Source organism: Mchenga conophoros, linkage group LG4 (assembly GCF_057382185.1).
Source record: "Mchenga conophoros isolate Kocher_MC1m ecotype Shallow Benthic linkage group LG4, M_conophoros_male_GT1.1, whole genome shotgun sequence".
NCBI classification, from domain to species: Eukaryota; Metazoa; Chordata; class Actinopteri; order Cichliformes; family Cichlidae; genus Mchenga; species Mchenga conophoros.
In genome coordinates this window covers 4,218,250-4,245,511 of record NC_140529.1, presented here as the reverse complement: position 1 = coordinate 4,245,511, position 27,262 = coordinate 4,218,250, and the positions used below count along the sequence as shown (strand labels likewise).

Genomic DNA, 27,262 nt, shown 5'->3' with positions numbered 1-27,262 from the left:
TAGGTGTTACTTACTATACGTGCAGTGCAGTATTACTTTACCTTGTAATATGTTATAATAAGCAAGTCACTTCTATATTTATGAGCATGTAGACAATAATGTTGGCTGATATGTAAAACTATGAGATGTCGAGTGCAGGGAAGATATTATTGATCGATCAGATTCATGAATGTGTTAGGTACTTAAGCCACAATTAGAGAGTGAAACAGAGACTGACACTGGTTGAAATGTATAGTAAATATTTTATTTTGAACTTTTATGCTGAACTACAAGCTGTGAACTGTGCGATCTCTGCCACCTGTGGTGCCTGGTTTACTGTGTGTAAAACTGCGCAGGTTCCCATGTGTCATCCCACACTTTGCCACTGTCAGGAGAAAAACATAACAAACAACAACCACACACAAAATAGGACAATTTAGGTTGTGACATATGACAATTTTTTAGGATGAAATATCTTCTATATTCATGTCATGCTTTATACACCTTCATTGTAATATAAATTAATCAAATCAAGTCAGAGAGTATTAATATATGAAGCAGACGTCAAGCAGGACCACAGCAGCAGCCACGATCCATCGGAACCTGCTGGATGAGAGAGCACAGAAACTCCAGGGAAGAAGTTTAGTTAGTAACATGCATGAACTGCATTACTGAGACATGTATGTTTACAGATGGTGGTGAGGGAGAGGGGGAGAGTTTTCAGTAAAAGGAGACGTGACTGCATCTTCAACCAATACTGAGCCTGCATAACCCTGAAAGAGACAGAGAGAGAGGGGGGGGACACTAACCCCCAGCAGTCTGGTCCTATTACAGCATAACTAAGGGCTGAGCTGAACCAGCCCTAACTATAAGCTCTATAAAGAAGTAAAGTCTTATGCCTACTCTTAAAAGTGTTGACCATGTCCACCTCCAAAACTCATAATGAGCATGATGTCAGGAGGACTTTAAAGAACGTAAACATCAGGAAGGCAGCACGACCAGGTCGTATCAGGTGGTCTGTTCTTATTTAATGTCCTATTTGGAGCGAAATCCTGACTCAGTGGCTGAATTAGTGAAGATTCATCAAATACAAAAGCTTATGGATAGTCAGTCAGGCACAGTTCAAATCTGGGAAGTCCAAAGATGCAAACAAATCTGCACAACAGCAGGCTAAATTACTTACATTTACAACTCTCCTGTCTACTATCTCTTCATATTTGAAAATCTTCTGTGTACGGTGTTTTCGGCATTCTGAAAAATAACAAATGAAATATTTACATGAGTTCTGTAAAACTGGAAAAAATGCAAAAATTAAGAAAAAGAAATCTTAACAAACTTAACGAACCTGTCATGTGTTTCGTACATTTACAATACCATAACGTCTAACCTTTCCTTGTCCTTTTTTTGTTTGGGACATCCGAGGTGTACACCGTAGAAATTGAGGGAGATGTAGGATGTGGAGATGGAGAGGAGGATGCAGGAGGAAGCAGAGACAGAGAGGAATATGCAGGAGGAAGCAGAGATGAAGAGGAGGATGCAGGAGGAAGCAGAGATGGAGAGGAGGATGCAGGAGGAAGCAGAGACAGAGAGGAGGATGCAGGAGGAAGCAGAGATGAAGAGGAGGATGCAGGAGGAAGCAGAGATGGAGAGGAGGATGCAGGAGGAAGCAGAGATGGAGAGGAGGATGCAGGAGGAAGCAGAGATGAAGAGGAGGATGCAGGAGGAAGCAGAGATGGAGAGGAGGATGCAGGAGGAAGCAGAGACAGAGAGGAGGATGCAGGAGGAAGCAGAGACAGAGAGGAATATGCAGGAGGAAGCAGAGATGAAGAGGAGGATGCAGGAGGAAGCAGAGATGGAGAGGAGGATGCAGGAGGAAGCAGAGATGGAGAGGAGGATGCAGGAGGAAGCAGAGACAGAGAGGAGGATGCAGGAGGAAGCAGAGATGAAGAGGAGGATGCAGGAGGAAGCAGAGACAGAGAGGAGGATGCAGGAGGAAGCAGAGATGGAGAGGAGGATGCAGGAGGAAGCAGAGATGGAGAGGAGGATGCAGGAGGAAGCAGAGACAGAGAGGAGGATGCAGGAGGAAGCAGAGATGGAGAGGAGGATGCAGGAGGAAGCAGAGACAGAGAGGAGGATGCAGGAGGAAGCAGAGATGGAGAGGAGGATGCAGGAGGAAGCAGAGACAGAGAGGAGGATGCAGGAGGAAGCAGAGACAGAGAGGAGGATGCAGGAGGAAGCAGAGATGGAGAGGAGGATGCAGGAGGAAGCAGAGATGGAGAGGAGGATGCAGGAGGAAGCAGAGATGGAGAGGAGGATGCAGGAGGAAGCAGAGACAGAGAGGAATATGCAGGAGGAAGCAGAGATGGAGAGGAGGATGCAGGAGGAAGCAGAGATGGAGAGGAGGATGCAGGAGGAAGCAGAGATGGAGAGGAGGATGCAGGAGGAAGCAGAGATGGAGAGGAGGATGCAGGAGGAAGCAGAGATGGAGAGGAGGATGCAGGAGGAAGCAGAGACGGAGAGGAGGATGCAGGAGGAAGCAGAGATGAAGAGGAGGATGCAGGAGGCTGACAGAGGGAAGATGTTGGTACAGGCTCTAAATGAAGAATAAATTCCTGGTTTAGAGCCTCTGGGTCTGGGACTGGTCCAGCATCGACACTGTCAGCAGAGGATGGTCCAGCTGCTGGTGTAGAACGTTTAGCAGGAGGTGAAGCTTGTAATTCTGAAAAATTTTAAATATTAAACATTCATTAAAATGGGTTGAAAAAATGTACAGTACACATAAACACATAATAAGTAGTGATTTGCATGTTTTCAGTTAAGTTTTACTAAAGATACAACTGGTAAATATTGGCATCAAATAAGTCATCTCACACACTCACTGACCCAAATCATTCAGTACAAGTGCCCTCGGGGGTAGTGTGACATCTGTAGTGCTTTTCTACATTGTACATTAATAAATTAATGAGTGTGACTATAAATCCAGATAGATAATGACTTTTTCCTCTGATGACACTACTTTCCTGACTTTGTAGTGCATAACATTTGACACTTCAAGCTAGTACTGTGACTTAGGAGTTTTGTACAATGGTGATGCTAACTACCTCAGGGAGGTAATCAGGTGACCTCTTAAGAAGTATATAAGTTATTTAAGAATCTTGGTGTTCATATTGGTAACATTATAACATTTGTTATACTAGAAAGTCTCGAAGAGAATTATCAGGTCTGGTTTTTGTGAAGATTTTTAAAATTACATTTGTATATACATGAGTGTGAAAGACCATACTATACACACACACACATACAAAATTGTTCAGGTGGGTAACACCAGAGGTTCAGTATGGCTAGCTTTGGTGATGTGACCGACACATGGGGAGGTAATAAGGCAGATATAACACTATTTTCATGTTAGCAACAGGACATGTAGGACAGCTGTCACCTCACAGCAAGAAGGTTACTGGTCTGAAACTTGGCTGAATAATAGAATAGAACAGAACAGAATAGAGTAAGTAGAATAGAATAGCTGGTGACTGTTAACTATCCTCATCCTCACCATCTTGTTTGTCTCTATGTACCCCGTGATGATCTGCCTACTTATCTAGGGTGTACCATGAGTATCACCCAAAGACAGCTAGGATAGGCTACCTGATAAGGACACCTGGTTACAGATAATGGACAAAGCATATCTTACTTCTCAGAAGGTGTTCATAAAGCTTCCTCATCTTCATGAGGATGTCACGTGCAGCACCTTCCGCTGGTTCGATCTGAGTGATCACATCCCCTACTATACGGCCCTTACGGTCAAACTGTCCAAGAAACAGAATTGGTTGGTAGCCCAGGGCGTGTAGCTTTGAAACCTGCAAGAACAACAAAGAAAAACATGCAGCCAGTCTTTCATGTAAGCAAACGGATGTATAACAAACCTTTAAGTTTCACATCTTTGTTGTTTTATTGTTGTCGATAGTTAAAAAGTATTTATGGTGACCAAACCTGTAAATGTATGATAAAATCCATCTTGAAATGTTTTGTCTCTCAGTTAATAGCCGATTAAATTAAAAATCAGAAGTAGCTTAAATAAAAATAGTTTTTAACAAGTTTTTTCTAGTTGGATGTCTTTAGTGTGATGATGTTATTCTGATGTGAATAACTTTTTTATTTATGCTCTTTTATAAATTAATATTTTATGTGTATATACATGTCTTGTTAGTTTCTTACTTCATGATATACAAGAAAACATTGACAACTGTGATTAATAAAGAATTGTCTAGCAGACCAACCACTTATTAGATCAGAACTTTTAAACTTACTGACAACTGGGCTGAATTAACCACCCTGCTCGCATTTCTGTTGTTTTTAACAGAGGCAGCCCAGTTACTGTTTTTAAACTGTTCTTGTTTCTTTTTCAATCCCTCCTTTAGGTTCAGGCTGCCCAGGCATCCACTGCATGTCTTCCTGTTGCAGGTGTTTGGGGCCTGACAGGAAGGGCATGGTTTGGTTTTTGGCTTTGTCATTTCTGCAAATGAAAATGGAACATGTAGGGATTATTTCAGGTCTGTTTTGGTGAAACGATTACAAAAATAATTTATGACCAAAGAAATAACTTATGTTACGAGGCAGTATTACACCATATTTAGAAAAAAAATCAATTACGAGATTAAAGTCGTTAATATTGAGTTAATTACGTGAATAGGGTTAAAAAAAAACCTGAATTGATTACAGAAAAGATACATTGCTAAAATAGAGCAGTACTAACATTAGCTGGGTGGCCAAGCAAGTGTCTTACACATGAGAATACATCACAAAAAAAATTAAATAAACTTTTGCAGAAGTAGTTCTCTTGGTACACAGACTGCTCTGTGAAAACATTTCAAGTTTAATATCAGTTTAATATCACTGAAATTTATATTTCAGTGAACATGCAAATTACCCACAGTTTATCACAACTTACTTAGCTAGGATCTGCCTCGTGTCCAGTCGAAAACTTCGCTGCAGGACCGTGAGTTGAAAGATACATTTACTGCGACTCCCAAGATGCATTGCAGTAAAAACCATCCAATCGCCTTGCTTAAGATCTGTTGACGTGTCGCTAAAGGCGCGCTGTAGATAAATATTGCAATTTGTAAAAAATAAAATACTAAAATTTGCAATTTTTAATTACATAATTAAACACTGGGCCAGTTTAATTTCGTATTATCGCTGGTTATTATTTTAGAGTAAATAAAGGAATAACGGGTAGCACCAAGCTGTTGTTATCTTCATTCCCATAGCGACGGCGGTCGAGGATTATGGGTAGTGTGCAGTTACGGGATTAGTGCGTCTGCGTAAATTGGTCTGATTGGCTGGAGCCGAGCGCATCCAAAACTAACAGGAGTGGTGAATGAATCTATAAATGTGTTTTACGTGTGAAATGAAAATAATAAACCTAACAAAGGATTATGTACGTTAAATCTGAGCACTTTCAGATCGTGAATCAGTTTGGAAAACACTGTGTGATGGCCACAACATGAAGCCATTTTATTGTTGAATTATCAGTGATACTTTCACGTGTTTTTGTTGAGAAATGTTAACGATGTCATTAAAAGAAAGCATTAAATTAGGGAGAAAAACCCGTTCGCGGAGAGGGTCCCCGGTTCTCCAGTTAGATTGTGCTTCACGGCGTCATGTTTCGCCGTGACGGGGTTATTATTGGAATAAATGGATGGCTGGAGCCTCTGCTCGAAGCGTCTCTGATCGCCGCGAGCGCGTTCATATTGGAATGAATTGACAACCCACAGCGTCACATAAAAACGTGGAAGGGTACCTTAGGCGTCAGCATGAGAAGTTAAGGGACGTGACAAATCGTCATTATTTTACGCGTCGGGAGTGAGAACGGGTTGGTAAAAGTATATCCTTGCTGTACCCTTAATGCTATTTATGCTAAATTAACCGCTGCCTTTGCCCCTTTGGGATTATTCTTATGTCACTGGGATGTTGACCTTTGACCTTCACATTAGAGAGATGGGCAGACATAATTAGTGTATGAATTTTAAAGTAACAGGTAATAAAGAGAGTGTAGCAAATGTAGTCAGGTTTATTACTCTGTATCACACATGAGTGCCCGAGGGAGGCGGGGCTGACTGGGGAGACACAGGAAACAGAGAGACAGGGCTGACTCGACATGAAACGATGAAACGTGGGACACGGGAACAGAAACTAAACACAGGCTGAAATGAACACTGAGGGAGGGAGAACTAAGATTACTGAGAGCCTGATAAATAAGAAGAACAAAAAGCAAGAAAAACAAGAGTCAAAGAAAAGCAAAAACACAAAGCATTGGGCCAGGACCCACTGCTGTGACATTTATATGTGATAAAAACATTAAAAACTGCTCAGATGTTGAAATCTTTCTACGTATACTTTAGGTTCAGCTCTCCAGCCTGGCATTTGGTTAAGCATGATTCAAACATTTGATTTTGTTTAACTGGTTTTAATTATAGTTACTTTTTGTGAACATTTGTTGCAGCATTTAAAAATACATCATTTATTTTCAAACTTTTATTTGATTTAGAGCATCATATTTGACCAACGTAAATGTTTTAATTTCATATAAAATAACTGAAACAGTGAACTAAATATCTGAAATCTTTCCTTCCTTAAAAGTTATAATCCTACTTAAGTTATAGTGCAAACGCTTAAGCAACAAATATACTTGATGCTAATTAATTAATATTTCCCTTTGATGTTGCAACTATGCGGTCACTTCTGTCTTTAAACAAAATAATATTTTCCAGTTACAGAAATCATAAAGTCCAAACTAAAGTGCTACTGTTGCTATATGCATTTTATATAAATCATGGATGATGGTCCTGACATGAAGGAAGAGAAAGTTACAGGTTGCATCCTTTGACTTTGTCTCCGTGCCTTTGGGCCATTTTCAGAAGGACAGATGTTTCTGTTCAATTCTTAAATCAATTTTTTCAAACACAAACACTATTTTAAAGCTTCTAGAGAGTAAAATATTCATGATAATTATAATAACAATAATAAAAACAAAAGCTCTCAGATCCATCAAACCAAGCAGCAGAAAGAACAATAACTGAAGAGAAAACTTTAACCTTGTAGACTTCATTATGTTCCAGCTGCTCTACAGACGCTGTGACCTCGAACTTAAGCAGGTCGTAACGTATGTGCAGCTCAATAACTTCATAATCAGACCCTGTGGTATTTAGGCAGCAGAACAACTAAGAATAACAACTACAAATAATGTTTTTAGGTTTCTGTTGTACTGCAAGGTTCTGTACAGGAGAACCAAACCAAGAGCAAATATTACGTCTCATTTACACCTGAGCACGAAGAGCCATCAACATTTAGCAAATTGAATCATCTTTGTTTAGATGCAAGAAGAATCATATAGAAATGAAAAAGTAGAAATAGAAATCCAGAGCAAAGATATCCTCTAATTCAGCGTAGCACATGAGCAGCTGCTGCGATTCACGTAAGCATTCGGCTCGTCGCTGCTGCAGATTTTTCTCTCGCTGTTCTGGCTCACAGCGCTGCAAACACAGAAATAAATATCCCCAAAGGTGTGAAAGGGAGCTAATTAGTAAGAGTATTGTTACTCTCCGCAGGAGTAGTCCAGCAGTAGAAATCAGTCCAATAACAAGGTGTGTAACATCTAGCAGGGTGACAGAAAAACCCAGGGTAACTTCTAAGGACCTCAACGTCTCTCTCACATTGTGTTTTTTAAACATGCTTCCATTTCAATTCAATTCAATTCAATTCAATTTTATTTATATAGCGCCAAATCACAACAAAAGTCGCCTCAAGGCGCTTCATAGATACAGAGAAAAACCCAACAATCATATGACCCCCTATGAGCAAGCACTTTGGCGACAGTGGGAAGGAAAAACTCCCTTTTAACAGGAAGAAACCTCCGGCAGAACCAGGCTCAGGGAGGGGCGGGGCCATCTGCTGCGACCGGTTGGGGTGAGAGAAGGAAGACAGGATAAAGACATGCTGTGGAAGAGAGACAGAGGTTAATAACAGATATGATTCAATGCAGAGAGGTCTATTAATACATAGTGAGTGAGAAAGGTGACTGGAAAGGAAAAACTCAATGCATCATGGGAATCCCCCGGCAGCCTACGTCTATTGCAGCATAACAAAGGGAGGATTCAGGGTCACCTGGTCCAGCCCTAACTATATGCTTTAGCAAAAAGGAAAGTTTTAAGCCTAATCTTGAAAGTAGAGATAGTGTCTGTCTCCTGAATCCAAACTGGAAGCTGGTTCCACAGAAGAGGGGCCTGAAAACTGAAGGCTCTCCCTCCCATTCTACTTTTAAATACTCTAGGAACAACAAGTAGGCCTGCAGAGCGAGAGCGGAGCGCTCTAATAGGGTGATATGGTACTACAAGGTCATTAAGATAAGATGGGGCCTGATTATTTAAGACCTTGTATGTGAGGAGCAGGATTTTGAATTCAATTCTGGATTTAACAGGAAGCCAATGAAGGGAAGCCAAAACAGGAGAAATATGCTCTCTCTTTCTAGTCCCTGTCAGGACTCTTGCTGCAGCATTTTGGATTAGCTGAAGGCTTTTCAGTGAGTTTTTTGGACATCCTGATAATAATGAATTACAGTAGTCCAGCCTGGAAGTAATAAATGCATGAACTAGTTTTTCAGCGTCACTCTGAGACAGGATATTTCTAATTTTAGAGATGTTGCGCAAATGGAAGAAAGCAGTCTTACATATTTGTTTAATATGTGCATTGAAGGACATGTCCTGGTCAAAAATGACTCCAAGGTTCCTCACCGCGTTACTGGAGGCCAAGGTAATGCCATCCAGAGTAAGAATCTGATTAGATACCATATTTCTAAGATTTTCAGGGCCGAGTACAATAACCTCAGTTTTATCTGAATTAAGAAGCAGAAAGTTAGCGGCCATCCAGGTCTTTATGTCTTTAAGACATTCCTGCAGTTTAACTAATTGGTGTGTGTTATCAGACTACCTCATTTGTCACTTCAGTCTTTACTCTGAAATACAGGAAGAGAAATCATGGCTGAAACAATTTCTCATGAAACCAGGGGTGTGGTCCAACAGTCAGTTTGGTGAGGAAGGTTCCTAACTGAGAGAAGTGACCCAGAAGTATCTGTGTAGCAGCCACAATGAATCCAGATCATGAGCTGATCCGTGACTGCCTTTGTACAACTTTTACAAAGTGACTGCAAACATTGTGGAAGGATTCATAGCGTTTGATTGCTTGTGTGAATGTATTAAACAGGAAACCAGGAGCTGCAGAAACCCAGTAATGCTGGGTTTCTGCAGCTGCGTGTGCGTTTATTATTATGGCTCCAGGTTACATTTCAGGTCTTCTCAGCCCGCACCGCCCCACTCGAACTCTGCGCTCCTCCAGTCAGATGCTGTCATTAGTTCCACGCTCACAGTTCAAATCTAGAGGTGACAGCTTTCTCCATTGCTGTCGTCCCCCTTTCATGAAATCCTCTTCATCCTTGGAAGTCTTCAAATCCAATCTGAAGCCCCTCCTATTTTCCACGGATCTCTCTGACACCTCTGTTATTGTGTTTCAGCTATTCTGCTCTTTTATCTCATTGGATGATGTTTGCATGTGTAGACACGTGTACGTGTAGTTTAAGTTCACATATGTGTGTTTGTGTGTGAATGTGTACATTTTTGTATATGTGCATATTTGCATGTACACATATTTTTTTACAAACATATACGGATGTCTCACTGTTTCTATGATGTTTTCATCTTATCTATTTTAATTCTTTTCACCATATCATCCCTCTGTTCAGCACTTTGGCCGACACTTGATGTCTTTTAAATGTGCTCTATAAATAAAGATGACTTATATTTGCATCCGTGTGTCAGAGTGTGTGTTCTTACCTTTAATTTAGGACACGCACACACAGACACACACACACACACACAGAGCATAGAGTGAACAGGGACTATTATTGTCCCACAAGGAGCAACAGGACAATTGACCTACTGTATGCTAATGTGAGAGATGCATACAGAGCCACCCCCCTCCCCCCACTAGGGAAGTCAGACCACAACCTGGTTTACCTACAGCCACAATACACACCCCTCGTCCAAAGGCAGCCTGTCACAACGCGCTCCATCCGGAGATGGACCCCAGAAAAGGAGGATGCTCTGAGAGACTGCTATGACACCACAGACTGGGATGTGCTCCTGAGCCCACATGGTGAGGACATAGAGGGGGCGACACACTGTCTTACAGACTACCTCAACTTTTGTGTGGACACAGTCGCCCCTGCTAAGACGGTACGGTGTTATCCTAATAACAAACCGTGGGTAACACAGGAAGTCAAAGCTGTCCTCAACATGAAGAAGAAGGCTTTCAGGAGCAAAGTGAAGGAGGAGATGAAGGCAGCACAGCGGGAGGTGAAACGCTGCCTGAGGGAAGCAAAGGACACCTACAGGAGGAAGGTGGAGCAGAAGTTGGAGAGGAACAATATGAGGGAGGTCTGGAATGGTGTGAAAACCATCACAGGCCACAACACCAAGAAAAGCACAGTGGGGGGGACTGTGGAGAAGGCAAACGAACTCAACAACTTCTTCAACAGGTTTGACCAGCCCACAACCCCCCACCCTCACCCTCACCCTCACTACAGAGTCCTCTCCCCACTCTCCTGCCTCCCTCGCTTCCCCCCCTTCCTGACACCATGACACCCCCCTCCTCCAATCAGCAGCAAGACATCTCCCCCCCTCCCCTCCTCCCAAACATCTCCCAGTGTCACAGTGGATCAGGTCAGGAGGCAACTGAGGAAGCTTCGCCCCAGAAAGGCAGCAGGCCCAGACAAGGTGTGTCCTAGGATGCTTAAGGCGTGTGCTGCTGAACTTGGGGAGCCGCTACAACGAGTCTTCAACCTCAGTCTGCGACTGGGGAGAGTGCCCGCCCTATGGAAGACATCCTGCATCGTCCCGGTCCCTAAAAGGAACCGGCCCAATGAGCTGAATGACTTCCGACCGGTGGCACTGACGTCACATCTTATGAAGACTCTAGAGCGGCTCTTCCTCAACTTCCTCCGACCACAGGTACAACATGCCCAGGACCCACTACAGTTTGCATACAAGGCGGGTGTCGGAGTGGAGGATGCCATCCTGTACCTCCTACACAGAGCCCACTCACACCTGGATGGGGGAAAAGGCACGGTCAGGATCCTGTTTCTTGACTTTTCCAGTGCCTTTAATACCATCCGGCCCTGTATGCTTCAGGAAAAACTGAACAGGATGGAGGTGGACCCCTGCCTGGTGGCTTGGATCTCCGACTACCTCACCGACAGACCACAGTACGTCAGGCTGAAGGACATCACGTCTGACACTGTGGTCAGCAGCACAGGAGCACCACAGGGAACTGTGCTGTCCCCTCTTCTCTTCACCCTGTACACCTCTGACTTCTGCTACAACTCTGAATTATGCCATATTCAGAAGTTTGCAGATGACACGGCCATCATGGGGTGTATCTGGGATGATCAGGAAGAGGAGTACAGAAGTCTGGTGAGGAACTTTGTCGCATGGAGTCACACAAACCACCTGCAACTCAACACCTCAAAGACTAAGGAACTGGTTGTGGACTTCGGGAGGTCCAGAGAAGGTCCACTGCCGGTTCAGACAGAGGGGGAGGAGGTGGAGGTGGTCAACAAGTACAAGTACCTCGGGCTGTGGGTGGACAATAAACTGGACTGGTCATGCAACACAGAGCACCTGTATAAAAAAGCCCAAAGCCGACTGTACTTCCTCAGGAGGCTGAGGTCTTTTAACATCTGCAGGAAGCTCCTGAGGATGTTTTACCAGTCGGTGGTTGCTGGAGTACTTTTCTATGCTGTGGTGTGCTGGGGGAGCAGCACAGCAAAGAAGGACTCATCCAGGCTGGAGAAACTGATCAGGAGGGCTAGCTCTGTGGTCGGCATGAAGCTGGACACTCTGGTGACAGTGGCAGAGAAAAGGACACTAAAGAAACTGCTGGACATTATGGACAATGCTGGGCATCCTCTGCACACGGCCATAAACGATCAGAAGAGTCTGTTCAGTGACAGGTTGCTTCTCCCCAAGACAAGAACTAACAGACTTAAAAACTCCTTTGTCCCACACGCCATCAGACTGTTTAACTCCTCCCTGGAGGGGAGAGGGAGGGGAAACAGGAGGACAAAGGAGGGAACAACTAAGCTGTAGTGCCTCTTCACCTCACTGTACAATACCTTGTGCAATACTTTTTGTAAATAGTCAACAGTGCAATAGACTCAATACTTGAAATGTGCAATTCACTTGTATTTTTATTTTTTATTCCTATTTATTCTATTTATCCCCTTTGTATATTTTATTTATATTTGTCTCTGTATTTATATATGTGTGTGTGTGTGTGTGTATATATATATAACAGTTCTGTAACTGTAACTTCGGTCGTTGCTGTGCTTTTTTTGGAAGTCGAATTTCCCAGAGGAACCCACCCGAGGGATTAATAAAGTTCTATCTTATCTTATCTTATCTTATCTTATCTTATCTTATCTTATCTTATCTTATCTTATCTTATCTTATCTTATCTTATCTTATCTTATCTTATCTTATCTTATTAAGCGTGTGGCCTGTGTGTATCTATGCCAGTGAAACTGGATCTGCTCATTTTGAATATTGAAAAATATTGTGACTTAAGAGAAACATAATAACTAAAACAGAGCAGAAACACGACAATTCAGCAGAAAAGTAACAACTTAAGCAGAAATATTGGAAAATGAGCAGCTGAAAAAAGCTGAATAAGGTGACGTTCACTCAAAACTACTTGTTGTTCAACTGTGAAAAACTGGCAGAAATGTTAAAAACGCACGAAAGAACAGCCAGCAGATACACACAATTAGAAATATGAGCACATATGGAAACACAAATGCACAGAGACACACAGGATGTCAGTCAACCACTCTGAATATTCAATTTGAATCTTCCTGGTTTTATGGATTCCTGTCAAACGACTGGCCATAATTTCCTAACCGTAGGGGCTGGAGCGGTCATTCTTAGACCGTTCTGTTCAGAGGAGATGGGGGAATCTTCAAGTGTTGATAGTTCATAATTAAAATATAAATTATTAAAGATATATGGCTTATAATGCACCATAACTGAGTAGAGTTGAACTGCCTTGACTTGCCCTCAAACAACGGTTTGTAAGTCTAAATCTATTTGAAGCATCGATATCATTCTTTCACTGTCACATACAGCAGGCTTTGGTGAACAGTTAAGGCAATATTTTCCGGTCTCAGGCACATTTCATACACTGTGCTCTGCAGACAGGCACACGGACCTTTCAGGTCTACAAAAAGTTTAAAATGAAAAGCTCACAGGTGTGTTTTTATTAACTCAGTGTTGCAGAATCACAGTGATTCATTAAAAACGTCTGCAGAAGTTGCAAACTTATGATTCATGTCATAAGTTATGATACACTGCTCTCCCCTGCATAAGCTGTTTTTATAGTATCAGCATTGGTATCAGCAATACTGGCCATACATTTACTTGGTATCACATCTATCCCACAATCTGCAGTACTGCACACACTAAGATCACAGTGGACAGATTCTGTCTCTATGCTGGGAACGTCTGTTTTTCCCGGGATCAGCTGTTGCAGATTGTTGGTGCATGGAGGGCTGGGGCCTCTTCTGCCCCCCCTAACGGAGACCACGTAGGTAGTCGGAGGCTGTAAGACAGCGGCTCTCTGGAGAAATCTGATATCTCAGGAGGATGACAGGATTCAACCAGAGAAGCTGCTTCATTATAAAGTCTGTGGTTTATAACTGAAAGCTATGATACACATAAACAGCCGTCCATGCACTTAAGTAGTGAGTGAGTATTCACTCCAGTGATGAGCTGTGAGAAAGAAACTGCACACACAGCGAGCGGGCGACCATAAGATTATTATTGCCAAGCAAGAACCTGCAGCTCGAGCAGGCTGAAGAAATCCTTTAATGCTGATGCAGGCTTCACAGTGTAGAAACGAGAACTCTAAGAAACAAAAGAGCAGAAGTCATGTATGAAACACAACACAGTTAACATGTGAAGCACTTAAAAGAAAACACAAATAAAACACTTCCAGTGAGGCGTGGCGATTTAAACATTGCCTGTACTGCTCAGCAGTTGTAATGGCATCAAGAATATCTGCACATAGTTCATAATTACAATTAGAATGAACATTTCTTTCACTAAACTCAAAGTCACTCATTATAGAGCGACATCACTATTTTAACGCAGATGCTCTGATGTAGTAGGTCCAAATACAGGATGGTGGGTCACCCACCCTCCTGCTCCAACATGGTAGGAAAATTATACGGTAGAAAATGTTTATATTCATAACAATGTGAATTTTCTGCTTTAAATACTTTTATATATGTTTTTAAAATGGTCCCTCCACCCACTTTTAGTCCTTTTTCAGACATTGAAATCGGAGGAAATGTTCCAAAAATGTGCTGATTTGAAAGTGAATGATGCCGATCTTTGTTTCCATAGCACAGATTTGTCTGAGACATCATCGAGTGTCAGCCTGTGCCTCTAAGGAGCGTCCAGCGTCCTGTTCATTGTCCATTTCTATCATAATGCACGCACTGGGGTTAAATATTGAATAACAATGTTCTTCCAACTTACGTTTTTCCCCACAGAGTTCAGACTCAATACTGTTAATAACAGACAATCATAGGGTCCTGCTGTCCACACTGTTATAGTTCTTACAAAAATACAGGCTGAAACATACAGATAGGAGCAGCTAAGAGAAGAAGAAATGTGCTGAAACTGTCAGAAAGGAGATTTATTTGTTTCCACTTTACATGTGTGTGAGCATGTGAAAGTTTGTGGATGTTCTTTGTCTGTGTGTCTGTATATAAGATGTAAGGGCGGTGGCCACAGAGATGGTCCTGGTGTTTCACTGGGATGCTCTCTCCACATTGCAATGTGTTTATTAAACCCACTTCAAATCAAGCTCACTGGGTGTGTTGCAGAGTATATAGTTAGTGTAGTTGTTGTTTTGTTTTGTGTGTCAGTTCTACTACTAAGTGTCTGTAATGTCGGGTTGTGTTTAGTGGTTGAGAGGAGGCGGCAAAAACACTTAGCAGGATAGTCAAAATCAGAATCAGAATCAGAATCAGAATACTTTATTGATCCCTGGGGGAAATTATTTTTTGTTACAGTGCTCCATTTTAAACCAACATTAAGACAAGACAGACAATACACTAACTAAGAATAGTACAATATATACATATATATACATACATACTGTCATGGTCCTGAGTCTGAGGACTCAGTGTTTTGTGTTCCTTGTGCTTTTGTTCATTCAGAGTGTGTATTCTGTTGTGATTTTGCCATTTGTTAGGTTTCTGTTCTTTGCCTGCCTGCTTCCACTTCTCTGTGTTCCCTCTGTCTGTCCATGGTGTTATTGTGTCTGCTCATGAGTCTGCCTGTCAAGTTCAGTGTCCGGTCTGGTTCTCTGTGTCTGTTAGTTTCCTGTTTTATTCTGAAAGTTCATGTCTCATGTCAGTGTGTTCAGTTTTACCTCTCCCCTGTCTCGTTAGCCTTATTGCTCCCAGCTGTGTCTCCCTCCTGTGGCCCATTCCCTGATTACTCCCCATGTATTTAAGCCCTGTGTTTTCATGTGCTCTCTGTCGCGTCGTCTGTTTAACTCCATGTCAGTCTGCATTATTCTGTTACCTGGTATTCATTCTGCGTCTCTCTGCCATCTCTCTTTGTGCATTTCGCTCCTCCTCCCATGAGTGTCTGGTTTAAGTTTTGTTCTTTAGTTTTCCCAGTTTAGGTTTGTTTACTCCCCGCTCTGCTCTTCCTGTTTTGTCACTTTATCACCTCTGCAAATAAATTTTCACTCGCACCCCAGTCAGTGCCTGCATCTTGGATCCTTTTCTCAATTCACCACACGACTGCTGTGCAGCCGTGACACATACATACATAAGTCACTTATAAATAAATAGTTGGAAAAGAAACATGTGTAGTTGTAGCAGCAAACAGTGTGTTAAGTGGATGCGTTGTACAAGGAGATGGCCACAGGCAGGAAAGATTTCCTGTGTCGTTCAGTGGTGCATCATGGGTAATCTCAGTCTCTCACTGAACGAGCTCCTGTGACTGACCAGCGTGTCATGGAGTGGGTGGGAGGTGTTATCCAACATTGTCTTTATCTTGGACAGCATCCGCCTCTCCGACACCACCTTGAGGGAGTCCAGCTCCATCCCCACAACATTGCTGACCTTACGGATCAGTTTATGTCTGTTGGCATCTGCGACCCTCAGCCTGCTCCCCCAGCATGCAACAGCATAGAGGATCGCACTGGCCACCACAGACTCATAGAAAATCCTCAGCATTTTCTGGCAGATGTTGAAGGACCTCAGTCGCCTCAAAAAATAGAGACGACTCTGGCCCTTCCTGTAAAGTGCTGTGGTGTTTTTAGCCCAGTCCAGTTTATTGTCAATGTGTACTCCAAGGTATTTATAGTCCTCCACAATGTCAACACTAACCCCCTGGATTGAAACAGGGGTCAAGTGTTTCCTGGTCTTCCTGAAGTCCACGATCAGTTCCTTGGTCTTTGCCACGTTGAGCTGCAGATGATTCTGCTCACACCACGTGACAAAGGAGTCGACCACAGCCCGGTACTGTCTCATCATCCCTGCTGATGCATCCAACCACCGCAGAGTCATCAGAAAACTTCTGAAGATGGAGGTCTCTGTGCAGTGGCTGAAGTCTGTGGTGTAGAGGGTGAAGAGGAAGGGGGAGAGGACAGTCCCCTGTGGTGCCCCTGTGTTGCTAATCACCTTGTCAGACACACACTGTGGGAGACGTACATATTGTGGTCTTCCTGTCAGGTAATCAACAATCCAGGACACCAGAGAAGCATCCACCTGCATCGCTGACAACTTATCACCCAGGAGGGTCGGCCTGATGGTGTTGAAAGCACTGGAAAAGTCAAAAAACATGACCCTCACAGTGCTCGCCGGCTGGTCCAGATGGGTGTAGACACGATTGAGCAGGTAGATGATGGCGTCCTCTGTTCCGAGACGAGGCTGATAAGCGAACTGAAGGGGATCCAGATGTGGTCTTACTATGGGTCGCAGCTGGTCCAGGATGAGCCTTTCCAGGGTCTTCATGATGTGGGAGGTCAGTGCCACGGGCCTGTAATCCTGGGGGCCACTGGGACGAGGCGTCTTTGGTACAGAGAGAATACACACTCACACTGGGAATTCCACAGTGTGTCCTTTAATGCACCTGATAATGGATTGCATTTATATAGCGCTTTTCGAGACGCTCAAAGCGCTTTTACAATACCACTATTCATTCACTCTCACATTCACACACTGGTGGAGGCAGCTACAGTTGTAGCCACAGCTGCCCTGGGGCAGACTGACAGAAGCGAGGCTGCCATATCGCGCCATCGGCCCCTCTGGCCAACACCAGCAGGTGAAGTGTCTTGCCCAAGGACACAACGACCGAGACTGTCCGAGCCGGGGCTCGAACCGGCAACCTTCCGATTACAAGACGAACTGCCAACTCTTGAGCCACGATCGACCTTCTCTTCGGCAACCATATAAGCCCGGTTGAACGGCTGCAGCTTAACAAACATAGTGTTTACAAACATAGCACAGTGTTCGTACAACCCATAACGTTGCAAAAGAAAGGTGTCTGGAGAGGTAAAACATAAAATCCGTCCCTCCTCATGCACTAGCGTGCAAGCACATGTCCACACATTCACAGAGAGGGCAGTGGCGCATACCGATGACAACATTAACCCTCAACTTGGGTTGTCTTAAAGAGACACTATACCACTGTGACTTTTACATGTCACAGCAAAAAAGCCACCAACAGCAGGTTGAAGTGTAAACGCTGTGGGGAAACAGGAGGAGTGATACATCTCCTGTTTCCCCACAAAACAGCACAACCAAGGACTTAGAAGCACAATATAAAATACAAGTTAAAATGCTGGGTCACAAAGAACCGTGACAGACTCACCTTTAACTGCCCAAGACAAAGTTATGTGACATTAGTGATGTTTGTACTAACTTGGTTTTAAAGCTTTTACTTTAACTTATACGCTGTTCAATAGTTGTAGTTGATGATTTTATGGATAATTAAAGTCATATATAAGGAGGATTTTTGCTTCGGTTTTCTCATATTTTTTTCTCAGTCTCATCTTTTGTCATTTCAACTCCATGTGTGGCAGATTCCAACCTCAGCCAAGCTTTCCTATAACTATAAAAGACTATAAAGACACATCTCCGGGATGCACTGGTACGCATCTTCAGTGATGTATCCTGGGGTCATCAGGTGTTTCGGGTCTCACAACATCATACACCCTCGCCCAGGCGACCCAGCTGGGGGTGATCAGGCCCCGACTTGCGTACCAGTAGCTACCCACGGATCAGCCCTCTTGATCCACAGCCACCTTGTGGCTTTCTCTGCCGCTTCACTCACAGCCTGGATGGCCCTCTTCTTGGCTGCCCCAGCCATGCCCAGCCAGCCTAGGACTTTGCATAGTGATCGTCCTGCAAAGCCCCTACAACCCACTTCTATGGGCTCATAGAAAGTCTTCCAGCCCCTTCCCCTGCACTCCTGCACTAGTTCCTAGTACTTTCCTCGTTTCCTTTCATTGGCCTCCTCGATCTGCTCTTCCCAGGACACTGTGAGTTCCAGCATGATCAGCTGTTTTGAGGCCTCAGAAATAATTATCATGTCTGAACGGAGGGATGTTTTTGCAATGTTCTGAGGGAACTGTAGCTGTTTACCCAGATCAGCCTGTAGCTGCCAATCAGAGGCTGTGTTGAAGAGGCCGGTAGTTAAATTCGGGCGCACCTGGGGTTTCTCTCCAGCCTTAATGAAAGAGATTGCCTTCCTCGGAGCATGATGATGCTTGCTGGTGCTGATTGCTGAGGCAATCTTTTCAGCAACTACTCTGAGCACCTGGTCGTGCCGCCAACGATACCGACCATCGGCCAGGGCCCTTGGGCAGCTGCTAAGGAGGTGTTCTAGGGTCCCTCTTCCAGAGCACAGGGGACAGACAGGTGTCTCGCTCTTCCCCCACAGATGGAGGTTTGCTGGGCTTGGCAGAGTATCGTATACTGCCTGCACTAGGAATCGGATCCGGTGGAAGTCTGCCTGCATGATGTTTGCCCAGGTGACCTTGCGCTGCAAGGTGCTCTCCCACCTTGTCCATGCTCTCTGCCGCTTAAGGCCTACAGCTCGACTTACTCGCCCCTCCTCCACACCTGCTCGGACCTCTTCCTGGAGTAGCTGGTGTCTCTCCTTTCCCTGTGCCCTGCTGACCTGGGCCTTTGGGAAGTACCCCAAGCCTGCTCCCCCTGTTGCTAAGACCCTCACCAGTGTTTTCTGCCTTAGGTGTGACTCCGCCACCTCAACTGCCTTCTCAGCCTTCCACTTTCTTCCTGTCCTTACCTCAATACCTGCTGATGCCACCTTGCAGTCTTTAGAATCTCTGTACTGTAGGGCTTCTTCTAGAGCGGGTATTGGACGAATGTCACCAATTTTCTAAAGAAATATATTTCAGAAGGTTCTGTTGACATGAAAATCTCACCAGATGTGGCAACAACCCATCAAATCCACACATGCAAAGTAATCAAACCACACGTTTCCATAGATTATGTGTAATAAAGAGAAATAAGACAGGGAAAAAGTCTTGAACACACTTGCTGCAGTTTGTTTAACACTTTGTACAAAAGCCTTTGTGTATGATGACAGCATCAAGATGCCTCCTGGTGGACAAATTAGTCGAACACATGTATTCTGTGCGCTGTGGGCGTGGCTCTACACAAAGTGACAGATAGTATCTGAGGTAACCACCATGAGATGCTCAAATGCTCTTAACTTGCACATCACATGTGCTCAGATGTTTCTCCACATCAACAGGGCCCCTTCTATAAACTGTGAGGATTCAGGTCAATGGCCGTTCTATCAGCTTTAGTTTCTCTCTCTGAAACCAGCTGGCTGTGTTTGGGATCATTGTTTGCTGAAATGTCAACCCTTGTTTCATCTTCATCAACACAAATTTTACACTAGAGGGTGTATTTACAAATGTACTTACAATGTCTCAGAGTTTATGAAAAATCTAATATTAAACAGTTCCTAAAATAAGCACACTGGTCAACTGGCTGATTCATTTCTTTTATTTTTGTGTCTTCAGTCTCCTGTGAATGTGGAGTCAGTGTTTCTTCCCCAAGATCTATGTTTGAATTTTAAGTTGCTTTCAGATCATGTGAATGATCACACAGATCAGACTTGGTGCAGATAAAGTTAAAGGTGCAGATACATTTGAATTAAACTTGAATGAGCCCTTTCCACATCTGATCTCTGCTCTTGTTACAGTCACAGTTTCCAGGAAGCTCCACAAGTGTGACGTGCTGGAGAAGAGGTTTGTTTGGCAGCCTGACAGTCACACACTTCACTAGTGGCCAATACCACGTCTTTGCCTTATTACCTTCTCTTTGTCTTGAATCATTACTTGAAGAAGAAATGACATAACTAAAAGTTCATATTAAATAAACTGAAACTAGCAAACCCAAAGTAACAAATGAGTTTTGCATCAATCATTGGTTTTTAATTTGAGATTGTTTCGAGTTCGAAAAATGTTGAGCAACAGAACACACCAGCAGAGGCTCAGGAGAGTGCAATCAGACAATGAGTTTATTAAAACACACGCAGGAGAAGAAGTATACAGCATCACATCAGCAAAACGCCTCCCCCTAAGAATACACAAGATGATGATTTCATAGCATCAGGGTTTTACGCCCCCTCGTGCGTCAATTACAGATTAAAATACATCGATTACAGTCAATGGTACATCTTAAATGTGTAAAAAGAGATACAAAAGTTCAGTTTTTGATAACACCTGCCATACATGGTAATACATTTCAAGCCTACATGGTCCCTGAAGACTGATCCCTTTCTTAACTGCTCTCCTGTCATCTGTTACCAAGTAGACTAACATGCAGTTAGAAGCTAAATGAATTCCAGACCTTTGGCCTGGCAAGTTTCTAGATTATATGTGTTTGCAAGCGTGTACGCGGCCTTCTATGTTCCAGGTCACCCACACAATGGATTGTGAAGACATAGCGCTTCACAAAGCTTGAGACCTTTAATAGACTGAACATCAACTCTGAATGAGCACAAATATGCAATGTGTATAAAATGATCATAGCTACACCTGTAATGAAAAAGGTTAATATGATGGCAAACATCTTTGATACAATATCAATCCTGTAAGTAATATTATTAAGGCAATGTTAATAATGCAGGTTATATTATTGCAGTAAAAATAATTTCTGTATCTCCACAAGATCTACGTATGTCCAAGAATGCTAATCACAAACTGCTAATGAACTTCTACCATGGAGCTCCTTCTGCTGCACACTGTGGTTCAGCTGCTGTGGAGGACAAGAGGAAACTGCAGCGGGTGGTGAGGGCAGCAGAGCGGCCCTGGGCCCGACACTAACCTCCCTCAGAGACATTTATATACTGGCAATGTCATCCTCAAGGACCCCTCGCACCCTGGACACTCACCGTGCACCACCACCCATCACATTGCACCTTATATTGCACTGATCACCTCCTCCTTTGTCTGGCATATAACTTGTATATAAAAAAAGCAGGAACTCCAGCAACACTTGAGGGAAGAAGAACAACTTTAATAATTGACCACCGCGTTTCGGCTTGTGGCCTTCATCACGGTCATAGTAAAACATTGTAAAGAATTGCTTAAATACAAGACAGGAAACAGAAAAAAATTCAAATTAACCAGTCAAAACTTCATAGATAGGTCAGCTGACATATAATAGGTAGGTATTGGTTAATTGGTTAAGTCCCGCCCAAGTAAATACTGGGCTAGATCATTAATGATGAGGAGGGGGGGACATAACCCCCATATGTCTGAAAATAACACGTGCATGAAATGCATAAGAAGGATGCTATAAATATACACACAGATTTTAAACAAACAAAACAAAAACAGGGGGGCAGTCTTTAATGGTAAAAGCACGTTAGAATTAGAAAACAAGATTACATCATCACATGGGAACACATTTGTTAAAAGAACCTTATTTATGTCTCTAAATTGTAAAGTCTCTAAAGATTAGACTTAAAATGTAGACTTAAGGTGAGATGTCTAGCACGCTACTCCTTCTTTGGCTGAACTAACAAGATTACTTGAATAAACATTACTCATGTGAGAGTAATTTAACTGATAAAATTAGGATAAAAAAATAAAAATAATTCTTTTTAAAAAAGGTGTAGTTCATAAAACCTCATTGATCGAAAAATGCTCATTCATACCTCTGGGGTGCAGACTCTTAAAACGGAATATCCAAGATGCTTCTCTTTTTTTCCGGATAAAATTTATGTTGCCACCTCTTTGGTTTAGTTTAATGGCTTCAATGCCGGAAAAATAATGGTGAATTTGGATGTTTATCGTTGAAGTGTCTTGCAACAGGGCTGGTTGAATCATTCCTCTTGATCGAACTTCTGTGTTCATTAATTCAATCTTTAAGAGGGCGGGATGTTTCTCCTATATATATCTTATTGCATGGGCACTGTATCATGTAGATTACATTTTTAGTTCTGCATGTGATAAAGCCCTTTGTGGCAATGGCTTTGTCACCTATAGGGTCTTTGAATGATTTGACATTTTTGGTGTATTGACAATTAATGCATCCCCCACACTTGAAATTACCATGTAGGTTATGAGTTATCAGGGTTTGATCTGGAGTGTCACCATTGGTGATCAGGTAGATTCTGTTCCAGTTATAGTCCCATAAATCATGAAGCTTGCTGCCAGAAAAGCTTCAAATCTCCTTTAAAAGCTATTTGTGGTCTTGGTTGTGGTCACTGATATCATTTGCAAAAACCCCAGTGTGAGAATTGTTGTGTGTGTGTGTGTGTGTGTGTGCGTGCGTGTGTGTGATTAACATTATCGTGCAAACGAACCAACAGAGTTTGATTCTACCGGCTGAAAGTCTCCATAAATGCTGGCGTTTCGGCGGCTACACCGGCTTCCACGAGTGTGACGCTTATTTTGAGAAAATAATAGAATATAAATTTATTTTTATATTTCAATATCACAATAATCTTCCAATGTAGAACTACAAGTTAAAAAAGAAGTAACATAAATCAAATCCACTTCAGCTAAATACTTCTCATTTCTTTCCATCTTACATGCTGTGACTGCAGCCATTCCCACATCTCTGTGAATGGGACTCATGGACATGGATCAGTGGTTGTTGATCAATGGTCCTGAGAATCTGCATAATTAAGATGAAGGAACGGAGCTCCCAGCCCATCGTTCCTGCAGCTGCTTTCAGTCTTTATGCAAATGTCCTGTTTGTAAGACTGAAACCTGCAGCTGAGACTGAAGACGTCACCTGATGATGACGACACGTTTCTCCCACAAAACGCTGCGTCCAGATGAACAGAAGCAACAGACTCACTTTCCTGGATGATTGAGATGCATCAAGACTTCATTGTGTGTTACTTCTCATTCAGCACAGACACATTATTCCTGTTAGGTCATGTCAGCTGTCACTCAGTACAAGCACAACTGTGAACAACACAAACTTCTCTTCAATGTGTCACAGAAACACTAAGTGTGAGAGCCTGTATGACACACAGGACAGACTGTAAGCTCTGCTGGCTGCACAGCACTTTGTAGCAGTTTTCCAACATGTCCTCCACCCGTGATGTCAGTGGTGGGACCCCAGTCACAGCACTCAGCACCACCTCCTTTAAATGGATTTTATAGCAGTTCCTCCCATTACTCGGTGCAACGCTTCTTAAATGTGTTTTTGCAGGATAAAACACAGCAGGTGGTGTAGAGAGGACGTCAGCTGACGGAGCAGAGGGAGGCAGACTGTGGATAAATGACAGAGTGAGAGGAGAGCAACCATGACAGAAGCACAGGTGTGGCAGATAGAAGTGGCTTTATAGACACTTATTGTCAGTCCTCGTGCATGCTGTGGAAATAAGTGTCTGTGTCATGAGGTGACATGTGAGCTTATCTTTGGTCAATAATGTCATGATCGGCTGTGTGCAGGCAGGAATTTGACCCAAACGCAAACTCACTGGAGACAAGACTGAACTCAAAATGGCAGCTTTTATTGCTGAACACAAAACTCTACAAAACCTAAACTGGGAAGACTCTAACAAAACACACATAGGGAGCCACAGGTAGAAACAGAAAGAGAAGAGAAAAGAAAAGAAGAAAAAAACAAAAACAAAAACAACCCCCCCCCCCAAAAAAACAACAGCAAACAAACAAACAAACAAACAAACAAACAAACAAACAAACAAAAAAACTAGGGTTAGGAGGCAGCAGGGCAGCCAGGTTTACGTAGTACTCAGGGTTGTAACATCGTACACAAAATCACACCTCATATGCTTAACATAGTCTGTCCATTTAGACCATATTCCCTGGAAGTTTAAGAGAAAATGACACTTTTTCCATCGTATAGATCTCTTGTACAGAATGGATCCAGTCTTCTATCGTTGGTGGTTCAGGCTTAAGCCATCTTCTCGTAAGAGGCTTTTTACTTACGGCCAGAAGGATGTACAGGAGTCTTCTGTCGTTGGAATCCAGTTTATCCACTGGTGCATTGCACAAAAACATGGTCTCAAAAGTTGAAGGAAAAACAAATGAAAAAACATTTTGTAAATGATCATGGATTAGAGAGCAATACTGGCGAATATCTTTACAGTCCCAAAAGATGTGGAAATGGTTAGCTCCGTCTCCCCCACATCTCCAACATTTATCACCAAGTCCTCGATATCTTTGTTGAGCAGGGGTAATGAAAAATCTCATGATGCTTTTCCAGCTAAATTCATGCCAAACATTAGACCCAGTGGTAGCCCACTGTATCTTGCATGCGTGAGCCCAACACTTCTCTGTAATTGTCAAATTACCCTCCTTTTCCCACTTCGCTTTAATATACAGAGTGCTGTCGTTTTTACACCGCCGGATGCTGTTATATAATTTAGAAATAATTTTACTTTGCACTTCAGATTTGGTTAGTAATAAGAATGTTTCTACAAATTAAGTTGTGATTAAAATAATTTCTGATCTGTAGATATCTAAAAAAATCATCAGATCCCAAGTCATGTTTACTCCTCAAGAGATTTATTCTAAAGACACTTCTTCAGCTGAGAATCTAAAGGTAGAAACACACAGACGCTGCAGCTTTTACTTGCAAGGGCATGATCACAGATGCTCCCACCAGAGTGGGGCCTGTGATGTGCGCTCTGTTCTTGCACTTGTCTTTATTTATATACAAACGTAATACAACAGTGAATACATCTATTCATAGGCAGAGGGATGTTAGTGTGTAGGGAGTGTGTGTGTGGTTCTCTTCTTGTTAGTGCAGATAAAGTGTCCAGCTCTCCTCTTCCTGGCAGGAGTGAAATAATCACAGCTGGTTCAGCTTTTATCGCTGTGAGGAAGAATTTATCAAATCTAAGTCATCAAAAGGTCATCATGCAGTATTCTGTCACATGCAAACTTATATCACTCAAAGCTTATACTGACTGCTAAGTACAATTTTATATTGACAAACTGAAGGAGGAACACACTGAGAAAAAAAAGGAACAAAAAAGGGCAGCTCTTGGATTTACGTGAGCATCTCGCGTGTGTTTAACACGATTGCCTCAGGCTTTAAAGATCTGTACGAAATTCAACTTCATTGCATCAAATACAGGAAATCATAGCTTTCCTGTATTTCCTCCATTGTTGGCATGCTGGTTAGTGCTGTTGCTCCACAGTAAGAAGCTCCTGGGCTCAAGGCCACAGTCTGGCTAGTTTGCAGTGGTTTCTCTCTGGGTATTCTGGTTTCCAGTGTGAGAGGAAAAGTCAGGCAGTTATTAGAGCTAGGTTAACTGATGATTCTAAATTATCCATGAATGTAAACGGCTGTGTGTTTCTATCTGATAGACTGGTGAGCTGTCCGGGGTGTACCCTGCCTGGTAACCTATCACTTCAGGGTTATTTCCCGGCCCTGCTGCAACCAGGATAAAGATAGGAGGATGGTAGTTGTTGTAGACCCCTTCAATTTTTATGGTAACCAGGATCTAGACTTGATACTGAGACAAAAACGGTGCCGACTTTAGGATTAGTGAATGTCCACAACAATTCACCCAGCCTGTAGAAGAAGGGTGGAGGTTTTGTCTTGCTTTGTTTGTGCAGGAGCAGAAGGATGACAGAGACTAAAGGGGGAGGCTGTAGCTTCACATGAGTGTGAGCTGCAGACTGAACCCTTTGGTTGCTAATGTTGAGTCACTGATGTTTGCATTAAGAAAATTGTGTTTTATTAGCTGTGTTTTAATTAAGGTATCACATTATATTGTTGGGAATGTTAAATGCTAAAGTGAAGAAAAGCTTTGATTTCACTCATGACTGAACATGTTATTATTAACCATAGCAGGCCACTGTAAAGAGTCAATTAACTGTTATAGAGGAAAAAAGGCCAAAAACTCTGTGAATACCTATGAATAACAGGCAATGATAGACTTGTCACATTCAAAATAGAGATATGTAATAATAAACACGGGTCCCTGTCATTTAGGTTCTCCATTGAAATAGTCAATCATTTAGAAAAGTAGAATATATATGTCTCAACGCTGTTTCTCAATAATATTAAAAACCTAAAAACTATTGTTGTGGAAGATAGAAGTCACTGTGACAGCCCTCTGACTGTGGAGGACGTTTGTAATCCTATTTCTGCACTTAAGGCCAACAAATCTCCCGGCACAGATGGTTTAACTGCAGAGTTTTATGAATCATTTTCTAATCTCCTGGCTCCGTTCTTACTGCAGCTTTTCATAGGAAGTGTAGAGAATAACATCCTCCCTCCTACTCTTACTCAGGGTCTCATAACACTTATTCCAAAGCCAAACAAAGACTTACTTCTTATTGATAATTGGAGACCCATCTGTCTGCTCAATGATGACTATGAGATTATGGCTTTAGTACTTGCTAACAGAATGAAAGAGTTCTTGGACACAATTATGGATGAGACACAATCAGGCTTTATGAGAAACAGACACCTTTCTAAGAACAATCCGTCCAGCCCTTAGTGTTATTAGTGATTTCTCTGAGGCATCTGCTTTATGTCTAAATCTTAAAAACATGTGAATTACTAGCAATTAAAGGCTGCACTGCAAATGCTCTCTGTAACATTTCTGTTAAACAAGAAGTCACACACCCAGGACTGTTAATATCCAAAGACCAAAAGTCAAGATGCTCGTCA

The 27,262-nt window shown here is 42.6% G+C and overlaps 1 protein-coding gene and 1 long non-coding RNA gene across 2 annotated transcripts in view; both read right to left on the bottom strand.

The window, feature by feature from the left end:
* LOC146575304 (uncharacterized) overlaps window positions 1-27,262 on the bottom strand; it is a 429,876-nt gene that overhangs the window by 29,587 nt on the left and 373,027 nt on the right. The window lies entirely within an intron of this gene.
* On the bottom strand, window positions 1,164-4,760 carry LOC146575325 (uncharacterized). The gene is made up of 4 exons (XM_085269964.1): window positions 4,284-4,760; window positions 3,668-3,833; window positions 2,134-2,698; window positions 1,164-1,473 (listed from the first exon to the last, which is right to left on the bottom strand). The coding sequence occupies exons 1-4, from the start codon at window positions 4,485-4,487 to the stop codon at window positions 1,362-1,364; spliced, it is 1,047 nt and encodes a 348-aa protein (XP_085126090.1). The 5' UTR covers window positions 4,488-4,760; the 3' UTR covers window positions 1,164-1,361.

Excerpts from the sequence above, each read along its gene's own strand:
- LOC146575325 (XM_085269964.1), bottom strand. The coding sequence starts at position 4,487 with ATGACAAAGCCAAAAACCAAACCATGCCCTTCCTGTCAGGCCCCAAAC. Across the intron at positions 3,834-4,283 it reads TTAATTCAGCCCAGTTGTCA|GTTTCAAAGCTACACGCCCT; the intron begins GTAAGTTTAAAA and ends TTGTTCTTGCAG. Across the intron at positions 2,699-3,667 it reads TTATGAACACCTTCTGAGAA|AATTACAAGCTTCACCTCCT; the intron begins GTAAGATATGCT and ends AAAATTTTTCAG.